The 14,333-nt window shown below is 33.4% G+C and overlaps 1 protein-coding gene across 3 annotated transcripts in view; it reads left to right on the forward strand.

The window, feature by feature from the left end:
- Positions 1 to 14,333, forward strand: part of Pibf1 (progesterone immunomodulatory binding factor 1) — a 203,252-nt gene that overhangs the window by 92,538 nt on the left and 96,381 nt on the right. For all 3 annotated transcript variants that reach the window (XM_010622334.3, XM_010622338.2, XM_010622336.3), the window contains one exon: positions 8,430 to 8,595. In XM_010622334.3, coding sequence (XP_010620636.1) covers positions 8,430 to 8,595 — 166 coding nt within the window. The remainder of the gene's footprint in view (positions 1 to 8,429; positions 8,596 to 14,333) is intronic.

Consider the following 14,333-nt stretch of genomic DNA (forward strand, 5'->3'; position numbering starts at 1 on the left):
TATTGAGGAGTTTTATCGAGTTCTCATGGAATTCTTTAGCCCTTTACAAAACTGATTTGTGTAAGTTAAGATTTATAATTAGGACATTGATCAGATCAATTACATATGTATTTCTTTTTGCCTTTTACAGTACTTTGCATGTTAGCCATAGTAATTGATTTCCTTTCTTTGAGCTGTATATTATGAAAAAATAAAATGAAACCATGACTAGCTTCCAGTTTGCCACTATTAATACTTCACACTATTCCTCATAAAAGCATCCCTTAAAAAGTGCCTTTTCTAATGACTTTTTAGATTCAGTTTGTATATTCTGATTTTTTTGCCCTTAATGTAGCCTAAACACTCAGATACATATTGAAAGCAGCATGAAATAGCATCTGAGTGCTGTAAAGCACTGCTGCAATGAATACTTTTGGTGTAGAGGATGATTCAAGCTGAATTTTAAGTACTTGTTGTCATGTTGCCACAAAAGGGAAAACAGCTACCATTCAAACACTGTTATAAAATGTTTCACTCTAATTTTATCTTATGCATGCTTTGATTTATTTTAAGGCGACATTCTTTTCATTGTGTTTGTTTCACATAAGTACTTTTATCTTCATATACCTATAGAACCTATTTTTGCCTTCATGTGATAACCAAATATTACATGTTGTTTGTTTTATTAATGACTACATATTTTATTTGATCATGATATGATAGATGCTTTGAATTACTCTAAATGCATGCTTAAAATTCTTACAAATCCAGGGTACAGTTGTTAAACATACTCAACGTTTTTAGCTCAGCAAAAAAAAGATCTCTCACATTCATTTAAGAATTAGCTTGTAAGCCAAAAATGACAGATGTAGTATTACAGCTGAGAAGTGAACTTGTTGGAGAAATCATCTTGATGGCAGAAACACTTGGACAAACACCCAAACGCCTTTTAAATGCCATTTTGTGTATTCTGTGATAGTCATTGTTGCCACAGTGATGATGATTTTATGTTTTTCCCTACTTGTTCGCTTTTCAATTTGGAAGATAGCACAACTAAAAAGAACAAAAGTTACTACACCTGTTACTCTATAATTCATTATGTATTTTTAACTCTGTAATTATTACTTCAATTTTAATTGAAAATAATTTTGTTCAGCAAATAGGTGTTTATTTTAATATTTTTAATATAGTGATAAACTAAAAGTGAAAGCAAACTGTTAGTAAAAGCCTCAAAGTAAAATTTCTCTGAGATAATATTTTCTATTTTAATCTAAACATTAAGTGAAAGCAATTTCAAGTATATTCTTTAATGTATAGAAATTGTTCTTACATGTCTGCTACCTTGAAAATGTTCACATGTGACATACTCCTATGAGTAACTTCTCTCATAACATGTAGTCATTTTTTATTAGAGAATAAAAATGTGCCATTGGGAGGGCATATTATCTTGTGGCAAGTTTAGAGTGGAGAATGTAAGCTCAGTAGTAGAGCATATGCGTAACATGCATGAGTCCCCTAGATTTGATCCCCAGCCCCCCAAAATGAAAATAAAACAAATATATCTAATGAACCAAGTCAGTGTGTATTCTAAATAATGAGATTCTGATATGTCCTCCTTGCCAGTGATACACAAATTGATATAACTGAAGAAATTTACTACTATATTTGAATATTGAAGACATGATTTTAAAAGTTCTTTTTGTTTTGGTTTGGTTTAGGTTCATTTGCAGTACCAGGGGTTAAATCTATGACCTCAAAAATGCTAGGCAAGCACTCTACTGCTAAGTTATTTTTGAATGAATACCTGTAGATTTTCTGAAATCTGCCTTTCAAAATTCAGTTGTAAGTTATAGTGTTAATTAGTAATATTGTAATTTTTTATGTATTTAAAATAAAAAATTTAAAATTATAGATTGAGTATTGTAGGTGAAGATCCTTATATCTGGAATCTGATATCTTTCATATATTTTTTAGAACATAAAACAACTAACTACCAAATGCTTACACTAGATACTGATAATGTAGTGATAAATACTTCATTCTGTGTTTGGCTAGTAACACTTTATTATGAGAACTAAAAGATGCCTCATCAAAACTATTTTCATTTTTAAGTGTTTCATATCAAAAAAGTTGAGGGCTGGGGATTTATCTCAGTGGTAGCGCCGCCTGCCTTGCAAGCACAAGGACCTAAGTTCTATCCCTGGTACCACCAAAAAAAAAAGGGGGAATTGCTATTAATAAATTTACTTTTAAGCCAAGCCATGTAATATAAAAACTAATATTTTCCTCTTGCCTCCCTTCTTCTAGTTATCTTTATCTAAAAAGGATTTTTTTTTTTTCTCTGTACCAGGTATCAAACTTAGGACCTTGTGCTTGCGAGGCCGGCACAGTACCACTGAGCTAAATCTCCAGCCCTTACACTTCTTTTTTATGTAACTATAACAGTCCTTATGTGACTATATAGCTAAATATGTGTATAAATAATGAGTTATTTTGAAATTTGAAAAGAAATATATCACAATGTATGGAAATAAATGGGAATATTCACCAAAGCCAACAAGTTAGGGGCCCATAAACTTCAACAGTCTTGGTATTGCTCAGTACTTTACAGCACAGTCCCAGGAGCAGCCTTTCATTGAAACAAACTTCTTCCTTTGAAGATACAGTTTGTTTTTGGAAATTCAAACATCATTACCAATAAAGCCTACTAATATTGCTCAGTACTTTACAGCACAGTCCCAGGAGCAGCCTTTCATTGAAACCTTCTTCCTTTGAAGATACAGTTTGTTTTTGGAAATTCAAACATCATTACCAATAAAGCCTACTGCATTGGGTGAGTGAATGAACTCAGTACTAGTATTTGATGGAAGAAATTACATAAGAAATTAAGGAGTGGCTAAATGTCTAACAGTAAAGGATTTATTAAGAACAGAAAATTATGACACCTATGCAAATAATATTTATGAAGGAGTTTAATAACATGGAAAGGTATTTAAATTATATTGGGTAGACTGGGAAGCAAATTCTATATGTATAATATGAATAGCAAACATTTTTATAGATGATAAGATACGTGGTGAAGATTTGGGGGAACTATCATATACTTATAATAGCATTTTAAATTGATACACCCACTGGGAGGAAAATTGAGTGGTATCAAAATTTAAAACCTTCGGGCACAACAATTCTGCTTCATAATGGCAGCATTCACAGAATGGCAACATTCGTTGCACAGGAGACGATTATTAGGATGATCTTTGAGCATTATATATAATTCTCTGATGCATTTTGAAACACTAAATGTTTATCAGTTTAGAATTACTTAAATGAATTAGAAATAATCATTTATACATTATGGTTTATTATAAGGCAAATAAAAAGAATAAGGTAAATACATGTAACAATACCAAAACATTAAATGAAAAAACAGTTTTAGAAAAAAGAGTATTATGTGACTTGATGCCACCTATTTAAAAGAGAAAAAGGAAACTGAAGAGCCTTCCATGTCTGATACACAGGCATGGTTGGTGAGGAGAGAGTCTAGAAAGCTACCCAGGAAACTGATAACAGTGGAAATCTCCAAGAGGAGAAATAGAGTTGAAAGTGGTGAAAAATAGGTGTGTAATCTTTGTTATGTTTAAAGTTTTACTACAAGAATAGATTTGACAAGTTGCTTGTATAAAATTGAAAATACTTGTGCAGAGAAGAAAGAAAGAAAGAAGAAATACCAACAGCAGTTAGCCTTATGAGCAGGACTGGCTTCTCACTTGATTAGAAATGTCAGCTTCTGGCCTTGTCAACCCATTTGCTACAGCTAAATACACCAGAGGCTCCCCACCTGGAAATTGAGCCCATCCCTTTCAGAGCTCTCTTTAAGTTTCTCAGCAGTTTGCCCCGCTTGCTTGTGAATTTACAATTAAATTATGCTACTCAAATGAAGGATTTGCTGATCTCACTGTGACTTCCTGCTCCCTTGTATTCTTCTAAGCCGTAGTATTTTCTGTGCTGACCCATCTCTCTGTGTTTCAGTGAAGTATTGAAAATATCTTCCAGTGCTTTCTGTTCAGTTATTCTGCCTGTCTGACCACTAAAATCCATCTCTGAACTACCAGTAACATATTCATTAATATATTAACAAAACAGTCCTTACCAGTGCTTAGCTTCTTTTGCCAATCGACATTGGGACAGGACCTTATTTCCTGTACTCTCTCTATATTCAGCTCCTCTCTACATGTAGACAAAATGCCTCACCTTACCTATTTCATATTCTTACTTCCAAACTAGACTAATTGTTACAGTTCTTCATAGAAGGACCTCTTCCTGGTCTTGGTAGTTATATGAATGTCACCACAGAACACAGGATTTTTGTACTCTGCCTTAGACTGCTTATCACACAAATGAGATTAGGTAACTGGATTCAGAATGTGTCCATTTTTAATATAAAAGAAGCCATGAACATTCTATGAGCAAAATTCAATTATCAGTTTTCTTTGGAAGGCTAGGGTTGTATAGCTCAGTGGTGCTGCGCCTGCCTGACAAGTGTACCAGAAAGAACAAAGAAACTTGTTATTTCATCTTTTATCTAGTGCTTTTTTTCTTCAAGTTCTCCTTTTCTGAAACTCTGAAGTCATGTTGGTGTCTTTCCTTTGGTTATTTCTCAGGATCCCAGGACACATGTAGAATCATTTTTTTTTCCCAGCCCGAGGGCACTTCTTATGGACTCTCTTCTTTGTAGCTCCCTGAATAATACTAATCCCCCCTTTCCTTTTGTATTTCTAGTTCCCAAGTTTCTATCACAGTGAATATTTCTTTAGAGCAAACAGTTCATACTAGGACTTAAATCACATGTGATCTGTGGGTGGGTCTGATAAAAATTGAAAATCCAGTTGCAAATGTAGCATGAAAACAATTGTAGCCAGGTTTCAGGACCAAGCTAAGATGGCCATGAAGACAGATGGAGATTCTGATTATACTTTGACTTTATATGAGAATCTTGACCTCTTGAGGTTAGTATGGTCCAACATAAAAGTTGTTAATGTCTGAATAATACTTAGTTCAAATGAGATGTTCACATTGAGAGGATCAAATGAGAACTATGAGTCAACAAAGTAAAATGTGACAGGTTATATTAGCAAAACAAGTTAGGTGGGAGTTACTTGAAACTGTCAGGCTGAGCTCTTTGCATCCTAAGTTCCTTAATGTTAGAGCTACTTTTGTAGCTATAATGTTTGCTCAGTTTTTTCACAGTTCAATTTAACAAATTAAAAGGATTAACATTATTACAAAGGCATAATAACTTGAGGCAGATTCTTTTACTGTATAAATAACATAAGAATAAATTAGTTCTTCAGAACTATCATTTGGTTTTATTAAAGCTTCAATTCAAAATTGCTAAGAGATGACAATCTCCTAGTTAAGTGTTTAACTCTTGTTAAGTTTCTATATTGTATTCTAAATGTCTAAATATTGTCTACTGTTTCAATATAAGAATATTTATGCTAAAAATGAATAAGTGAATAAGAACAGCTAAAAGCTAAGTCTTAGTGACTCGTCTAGTTGTTGACATTGATAGCAGAAGCACCCACAATGTCCTGAACCGATTAAAAGGCAAACTTTTCAGTTTAATCTTTTTAAAATATCTTGAAGGTCAATGTCACATTCCAAGTAACATATTAAGAATTTATTTCAGTATTGTAATCTGTGAGAATCCAGTAACAGCATACAGAGAAAGTCTTGATTTCCCACGTTTTATTCACTTGTATTTGTGGTAAAACAACTTGTCCCAAGAGTTACTGATATTTCCATATCGGTAAAATGTTGAATTAATAAATTGTTTAAGTAAAAGAATTTTAACCACTTCACGTCCATTAGCTGTAATCAAAACAGCAATATTGATAAGGTTAGGGAAAAATTGGGACCCTGGTTATTATTGGAGAGAATATAAAATGGGGTATAACCACATTGAAAAACAATTCATCAGTTCTTCATAAAGTTAATAGAATGTCCATATGACACTTGGATTCTTGGGCATATAATGAAACAAAAGCATGTTTACACAAATATTCACAGTGTCATTACTGTCATAGCCAGGAATAGAAACAACTCAAACATCTGTCAGCTGATGAATGGATAAACAAAATGTGATGTATGCATACTCTGGCATATTATTCAGCCATAAAAAGAGTGAAGTACTGATTCATGTTAAATATGAATGTCGAAAAGACCGAAGGGCCACATATTGTTTTATTCTATTTATATAAAAGTTCAAAGTGAACAAACTCAAAGAGGGCACAAGGTAGCCTGGTGGTTGCCAGTCCTGGGTATAGAGGATAGTGGACATGAGGTGTTTTGAGGGGTGATTGATTTAGAGAGTGACATTGCACAGCTTTGTGAATACATTTGAAGCTATCAAATTGTATATTTCAAAAGGATGAACTTTATGGTATGCATCATTACAAATTTACCAGTGTTTGCTTCTTCTTATAAAAAGATATTTTTAATGGAATGATAAGTTTTTTCATAATGCCGGGACTTCAGGGGAAAAAAAAGTTAAACACAACAAAGGTGATGTCACCTTGATATTTATGAAGTAATTTGTAATTGCCTTGTGTGCAACTTCACCAATCTGAAAAATTTACCATATTCTTCTTATAAAAAGATATTTTTAATGGAATTATAAGTTTTTTCATAATGCCGGGACTTCAGGGGAAAAAAAAGTTAAACACAACAAAGGTGATGTCACCTTGATATTTATGAAGTAATTTGTAATTGCCTTGTGTGCAACTTCACCAATCTGAACATTAGATACTTTTAGCAAGAATGAAGTACCCTACAGTATAATGCATATGTTCTGTGCTTGTACTCTGTTATTGTCACAGAAGTGAAATGATGTGTAAAAAAGCATTTTGAAGTTTATATTACCTTAGGAATATCAGTTACAAATGTCATTTTTTAGTGGAAGAACCATTGCTGTAGACTTAAAACTGGATTTGAACAAGAACCTGATATTTACTAGCAGCTTGTTCCTCTTACATTATTTGACATCTCTGAGCCCAACTTCCTCATTTTTAAAATACCTAATAGGACTGTTGTAAGGATTGAATGAGATCCCACAGATGAAACAGATTATGCTTTTTACTTCCCTCACCTGCCCATACTCTCTCTGTTTCTTCTCACCCTGTGTGTAACTTCTCCACCTTACACACACACACACACCCCTATGTAGACCAAGTGCGATGTTTATGTTATATCTCTTTTCTGTATCTTTCCAGTGAACCTGAAACATTACTTTGAATGGAAATACCATACTTTATTTTCCTTGATATTTATTTGCCTGCCTTCTCCAGAAAACTATAAGAGGAAAAAGAAATTTCCACTGAATGTGTGTGTGTGTGTGTGTGTGTGTGTGTGTGTGTGTGTGTGTGTTTTTAAACAGGGTCTCACTATGTAGTTGAGACTGACCTGGAACTCACTATGTAGCCCAGGCTGGTCTCATACTCACAGCGATCCTCCTGTCTCAGCCTCCCGAGTGCTGGGATTAAAGGCATGTGCCACCACGCCCAGCTCCACTGAATATATAAATCACCACATATTATAAATATTTCAGTTGATTGTGCCTTAACAAAAAGCAAAACACAGACACTTTATATCTTTGCGTGTAGGTATTAGTCCTTGTGTAGTCTCCACTTCAATAAATATAAGAAGAAATGAATTTCAGCTTCATATCCAGCATTATTCTGGGTTTGTAATACCTCTCTGAACAGATATAATGCATTTTTGTTTTGCTTTCTGTTAAAACACAATCAACTGAAATATTTTTAAATTCATAGGTGATTATTTATATATTCAGTGGAAAAATTTTTATTACTAATTATACCTGTGGAATGAACCAAATGTTCTTTATCTGTGTTATAATATGCTATTTCTAGTGCCATATGTATCTTCACAATTTGTACAGTTTTCCTGAAGCATCCAAAGTGATATATTTGCTAACTTAAAACTTTATTTTACAAGTGTCTCAAGAATTTGCAGTTTAATGTGCATGTGTTGTGCTCTTTTTCTCCCTCTAATTTTATTTAGACTTAGAATGAAGTAGGAAGTTTAAGAGAACCCTGTAGATTTAAGAAAGCTTCTGAAAAATGTATACATTAGATCACTTTAGCAGTGGAACTGAAACTTGCTCTGTTGTTGTCTTAAATGTCTTATAATAATAAAAAATAATTGTATTTGGATAAAAATGGTGGAATGATGGAGTTATGTTATATTCTCTGAACTTATATATTTTCATATATCTGCCTATCTAAATTTTTTATAGAAATTTTGCTGAATAAATATCAGATACTGTAACTATATGATATGAGCTTATGGAAAAAGTAGAAGTTAGCTTTGTGTTTATATAAACCATCAAGATTGCTTACTTTAGAAGCTCATAACCATTCTATTTCTTTCAGGTATAGAGAACTACAACTTAGTACAGAAAGCAAGGTAGCAGAATTTCTCCATCAAAGTAAATTAAAGTCTTTTGAAAGTGAGCGTGTTCAACTTCTACAGGAGGAAACTGCAAGGAATCTTACACAATGTCAGTTGGAATGTGAAAAATATCAGAAGAAATTAGAGGTACTAATACAGTTTTCTTTCAGTATTAGCATCGCATGTAAGCTCCCTAAGTGCACAGTTTATGTGGAGCTTTACTTCTGGAGCACCTCACATTGTCTTCACAAAAAGACAAGGAAATGTGTGGATTTCAGAAAAATGCATGCTACAAAGGACTGGAGTTGTTAGAAGATAAAAACTGGATAAAGATTTCTTGCACAACAGCCACCAAAAATCATACAATTACTTTGAATGCTTTTAAGAAGAAAAATGTAATCTATACCTTAAAAACCTATAAAACTTTACTGACATAAGAAATTCAGTCTTTTTGGGAGAAGCTAACTTCAATATTAAATATTTTCCAGTTTTCATCAAGTAAAATTATATGTTCCTTTTGTAATCAGATGCTAACATCTTGCTAATTTTTAATTCTGTGGTACAGCTGGAAGGGAAAATAGAAAGTAGCCAGGTTTTTTGGAGAATATTTTTCAAAAGAAATAAAGGAAATATATGTCACATTTTAAAATAGATTCTGATCAAGAATTAAAACACAAGAATCCATAAATGGTAAAAGATTTAAAAACTCTAAAACATATTAACTTATTTATAGATCAAAGTTATTTATTGATCTTGATCTAAAGATCAAATCAGTGAGGAAAATACAGATTGAAGAATAAATAGTGCTCTGATAATTATTTATTTAGAGAATTTAGTAGAAGCCATACTTCATGACATATGACAAAATGAGTCACATGAGTTACTAAACAATGTATATATGAAATTATAAAACTATTAGAAGTAAACACAGATAAAGTTTATATCAGTTTTCAAAATAATCTGTTAATCTGTTGATTAAATCAAAGAAATACAGGAAAAATAAAAACTATGTTTAAAAAGTCTGAATAATATAAAGGCAAATTGAAAATGAAAATAGCCTGTGATTTAGTTCAGTGGTGTCGCTGCCTGCCTCACAAATGCAAGGTCCTGAGTTTGATCCCCAGTACCAAAAAAAGAAAAAGGAAAGAACGTTTATGTTATACGTGACAAAGACCTGTGTCTTTAATTTTAAAAGCTTTCTTGCTTTTCATGGTGCCCCGGGCCTATAACCCCAGCTAATAGGTAGGCTGATGCAATGTGAAGGCCAGCCTGGGCAACTTAGACCACATCTCAAAATAAAAAAGAGCTAGAGATGTAGCCCAGTGCTCGCTGAGTTAAATCCCCAAATACCACACACACCCCACATAAACACATATACCCAACACACATATATACAAATCTCTTATCAAGAGGATATGTCTTCCTCTTCTAGATACATAGGTAGAAATTTACTTCGTTTTTTTACTTTCATATAGGTCTGTGTGTTGCTTTTTAACATAATAGCAAGAGTACCTGAAATAGGGAATCTCACATGGTTAGAAAATGAAAGCCAGGCATGGTGGCACACCACCTATAATCCCAGCTCTTGGGAGGCAGCAGAATTGCCTCAAGTTTGAGACCATCCATGGTTCCATAGCAAGTTCAAGGCCAGCCTGTAGTACATAGTGATATCCTGTCTCAACACAAAAGAAAGAGAAAAAAAGAAAATGGGGCAGCTCTACCATGCTTGGTAATTCCTGCTACTCAGGAAGCTGAGGCAGCAGGATCTCAAGTTCAAACCCTGAATGAATAACGTAGACCTATCTTAAAATACAAAATAAAAAGGTCTGGGAATGTAATTTAGCACTACCTGGATTCAATTTACATTATCAAAGAGAAGGAGGGGGGAAATGGAACAGCCTTTCTAGAGGACAACATGGTAGTCTCTGTTAATCTAATAATTTTAGTGAGGGGACTTTTACCTAACGAAATAAGTTATACTTATAAAGGTTTCTATTAATGATGTACATCACGACATTACTTATTGTAGTAAAAAGTGAAAGTAATTTAAAATATGTATTTTGTGATGCCTGTTCAATATATGGTGGAATATAGTCATGTTCTTAACTTTTTGATTTGACACACGTTTATTAGAAACATTGAATGAAGCCAGGCATAGTGGCGCATGCCTGTAATCCCAGCACTCAGGAGGCTTAGGCAGGAGGATTGCCAGAAGATCAAGGCCAGCCTGGACTACATAGCAAGGCCTGTCTCAAAAAAACTAAAAACTAAAAACTAAAAAGAAACATTGAATGAAGGACGCAAGTGTGTCATCAGCACAGTCCTGACTATGGGTTACACATTCAGTAAAATCCTCAATATATGTCAAAAAAAGATTTGAAAATCTATCAAACTATTAGTCTTTACATCCATGGTATAATTATGAATTATTTATATTTTCATCATTCTCCCACTAGCCAGCAGATTCTGTGGTGCTAAGACCTGGACTTCTTGAGTGACACTGTATTTCCAGGTCCTTGGCAGTGTCTGACACAACATCAGTTGATTGAAGGCATTCATTGGTTTCTAACTGGACACCCATTAGATAATAAGCACTGTATTACATCTTATTACTCACACAACTTTAGCCCAAGATTATTTCTGTCTGCAAGAAACTAACAGTTTGAGCAGAGCTTTGAATAGACCTTTCTGTGACGATGGAAATGTTCTATGTCTGCACTATCCAGTCAGTAGCCATTGGCCACATGTGATTATGTAGCACTGAAAATGTGAGTAGTGCAACTGATGAACTAAATTTCTCATTTTAGTTTATCTTAATTAGACTAAATCTAATCTAAATTAGCCACAAATGGCAGGTCACTATTATGGCATATTAGAGTGCATGCCAGACAGTTGACCAGATCACATGTGGCCTCACTGTTGGGCAGTAGTGAGTTTTTAAAAATAGTTTTCTCTTTTGTTTTATCATTAAAGCAAATAGACATCTTCTTCTGTCTGGTAGGACTTCTTATAGTTGTATTGGTAGTGACTAAACCTGTGGGTGTTCAGATTAGATATGAACTGAGATCTGAATCCTACTTGCTCACTGCTTTCTAGAGAAATTACTCATTTGCCAAGGAGAAATAAGAGGAGCTGCCTCATACCTTGTTACAGAGAGCCTGTTTGGCACAAATGAAGCACTCATTCATTCTTAGCACCATTAAAAATTCTCAGAATATTCTCTTTTTGGTGCTATAGAATTTTTGTTTTGGTGCAGTTAAGAAATGCAAAGAAAATGAAAGTATTCCTTTCCAAAAGGTAACTAGGAGTATTTGCTAGGTAAAAAGATAAATGAAGTTTTTTTTTCTACTTTTCAAATCTCAATCATGTGGCAGCTAAACCCGTTTTACACCTCTATTTTTCCTTTCTGTATATGAAAGTTTCCTGTAGTTCTGAAAATATGTAATTTTATGTCATTAAACAGAAGCTAAGAGGCAAAAAAACTGAATGAGCCAATTAAAGGGCTTTTCCAACTTAAAATTTATCAAGTCACAAACTATTACTTGAACTACTGTAATTAGGACTCTCATCTGACCAACCTGACTTGAATCCCCATAGTTTTTAACCACCACAATATTCAAGTAATAATAAAGGAGTTATTACAAAATCCCTGAAACATTACACTTCTGAAAAATACTCTGCCTCATAAACTGAGTAAAATTACTAAGATAAAGGGCCACAGAAAACAAAACCTTGACAGAAAACATAAAAATGGTATTAGATATATGTGTATATTTAAAGTCACCTAAGCAAAAGTTGTAGATGGTGACTACTTCTAAAGCAAATCATTGTTGAGCTGTTAAAACTTTCTCCTACATCTTCAGGAACATGCTGCAAGTGAATCTTGCAGCTGATTCTCCTACACATTCTCAGTTAGACTTTCTCAATTTAGCTCTCATTTGGAGTTAGTCTTTTGCAAGTTGTGAGTTAACTTTCATAATTCCTAGAAAAATGCCTTTTCTTTTTCATATTGAATCACTGTGCTTAGGAGTGTGTCTTAGGTCTGGGACACAAGGGATGGGTTGAGAAGCTATCTATATGGAAAGGGGGAGAAGCACTTTCCTTGCTGTACTTCTAAAAATATTTTACAAAATAATACTTTATAACACAAACAATACTTATGGGTGTTGATGTTTTTCAAACCTTCTCTTTTTTATTGGTTGCTAACCAAACCTCTTAAAGGTTTCAACTTGCAGTTTGAAAACCACTGTCTCACAGGCCTGTCCACTTAAGTCTGTGGATGCAGTGACTAGTAATTATTATATTCATTTGCTTAAAGGTCTTTTGTGGACAAACACTTTTATAAAAATGCTCTGACCTAAAATCTCTGGGTGATAAAATAAAAACTTTGAGGAAATTTTCTTTATATTTTTCCGCATCTGTTAAACTAAGGTTTTGAAATGATAAGAACTCTTCATTGGGTCTCCAGTGCCCAACACACTGCTTCTCTGTTGGTAGATGCTTGGTAACATTTAATGAATGAATGCATGGTTCAGTTAAGACTAATATAGCACCATTTTTTTTTATTATAGATAGGAATTACCAATTTTGGAATTACCAAATTTTCTTTTTTGGTATTTATAATGGAGTTACAAATCAGGTAAAAATTATGGTAAAAATTAAGGAATTTTTTGTGACTTTTACCCAATACTGTCACTGATTTATAATTTTTTTCCCTTTTGGTAAGTTTATTGAGGTTTTAATTTTTTTTAATTTAATTTATTGGTGCATTCTAGGTAGACAGTACAGTTACATTCATTACTGGGATCTTGTACCTTTACATGACAGATTTTGGTTCTCATTTTTTCCCCTTGTCCACACCCTCCCTCCCTCCTTTGAAGATTTTTTTTTTTTGCTTAATTATTAATTGGCAAAGTCTACCAAAATACCATTTATATGTCTTTTTATAAGCAATTATTGACTTATAACTTTATATTATTATTCAGTTAATGAACCTTTTAATGGAAGAAAAAGTCTACTGTGAGAGCTTTATATTTAACAAATTCATAAAGTAATTGACCTATTTTATGCCTCCATGTTTAATCACCTACATTGTTTGTTCCTAAAGAATTTTCTCTAAGTCTACCATAGGTTCAATAATCTAGTTCTTCTTAGACTTTTCAGAAATAGTAATAAATTATTCTCAGCAGACATTGAGACAAATCCATAGTAAGAATCCCCAAATCTGAAGTTCCTGAGATTCTCTCTTCCATGTTATAAAAAGATGTTTAAGTTGTATCTCTCAATTTAATACTTTTTAAATCTATTCTTAAAATAATATTTTATGAAATATGCCATCTTCAACATTTCCATTCTTTATCTCTTTTGATATCCCTTTCTGCAATTTCTCTTTGTTTTAGTTGGGGGGAGAGGAGTACAGATGTAAAGTTACATCAGCTTGGATGTGGAAATGGTGATTTAAAACATACTGATTCATTTTCTTTCTCTTTCTCAACTGAGGATTGAACCCAGAGCCTTCACATTGAGCTACAACCCCACACACACCAACCCCTGTTTTTTAACTTTGAGATAGAAGAGTCTCACTAAGTTGTCTGGATTGGTCTTGAACTTACTGCCCTCTAGCCTTCGCCTCCCAGAGTGCGGGGAATACAGGCATGTTCCATCACGCCTGGCTCTGCCTTGAAAGTGGAATAAGTGTTTCCACTTATTCTTTTTAAATTATACTCCAATATAATGAGCTCCCTGAAAGCCAGATCATTTCACTGATAAAGATTATTCTTATAATGAATAATGAGTCTATAGAAATCACATTCCTAGCCAGCACAAATAAAGAAAAAATAATATTAAACAATGAATTTTTTTTCTGATCCAGTGAAAGATAGTAG

Source organism: Fukomys damarensis, unplaced genomic scaffold (assembly GCF_012274545.1).
Source record: "Fukomys damarensis isolate Sample0158 unplaced genomic scaffold, DMR_v1.0_HiC HiC_scaffold_6, whole genome shotgun sequence".
In the NCBI taxonomy this organism is placed as follows: Eukaryota; Metazoa; Chordata; class Mammalia; order Rodentia; family Bathyergidae; genus Fukomys; species Fukomys damarensis.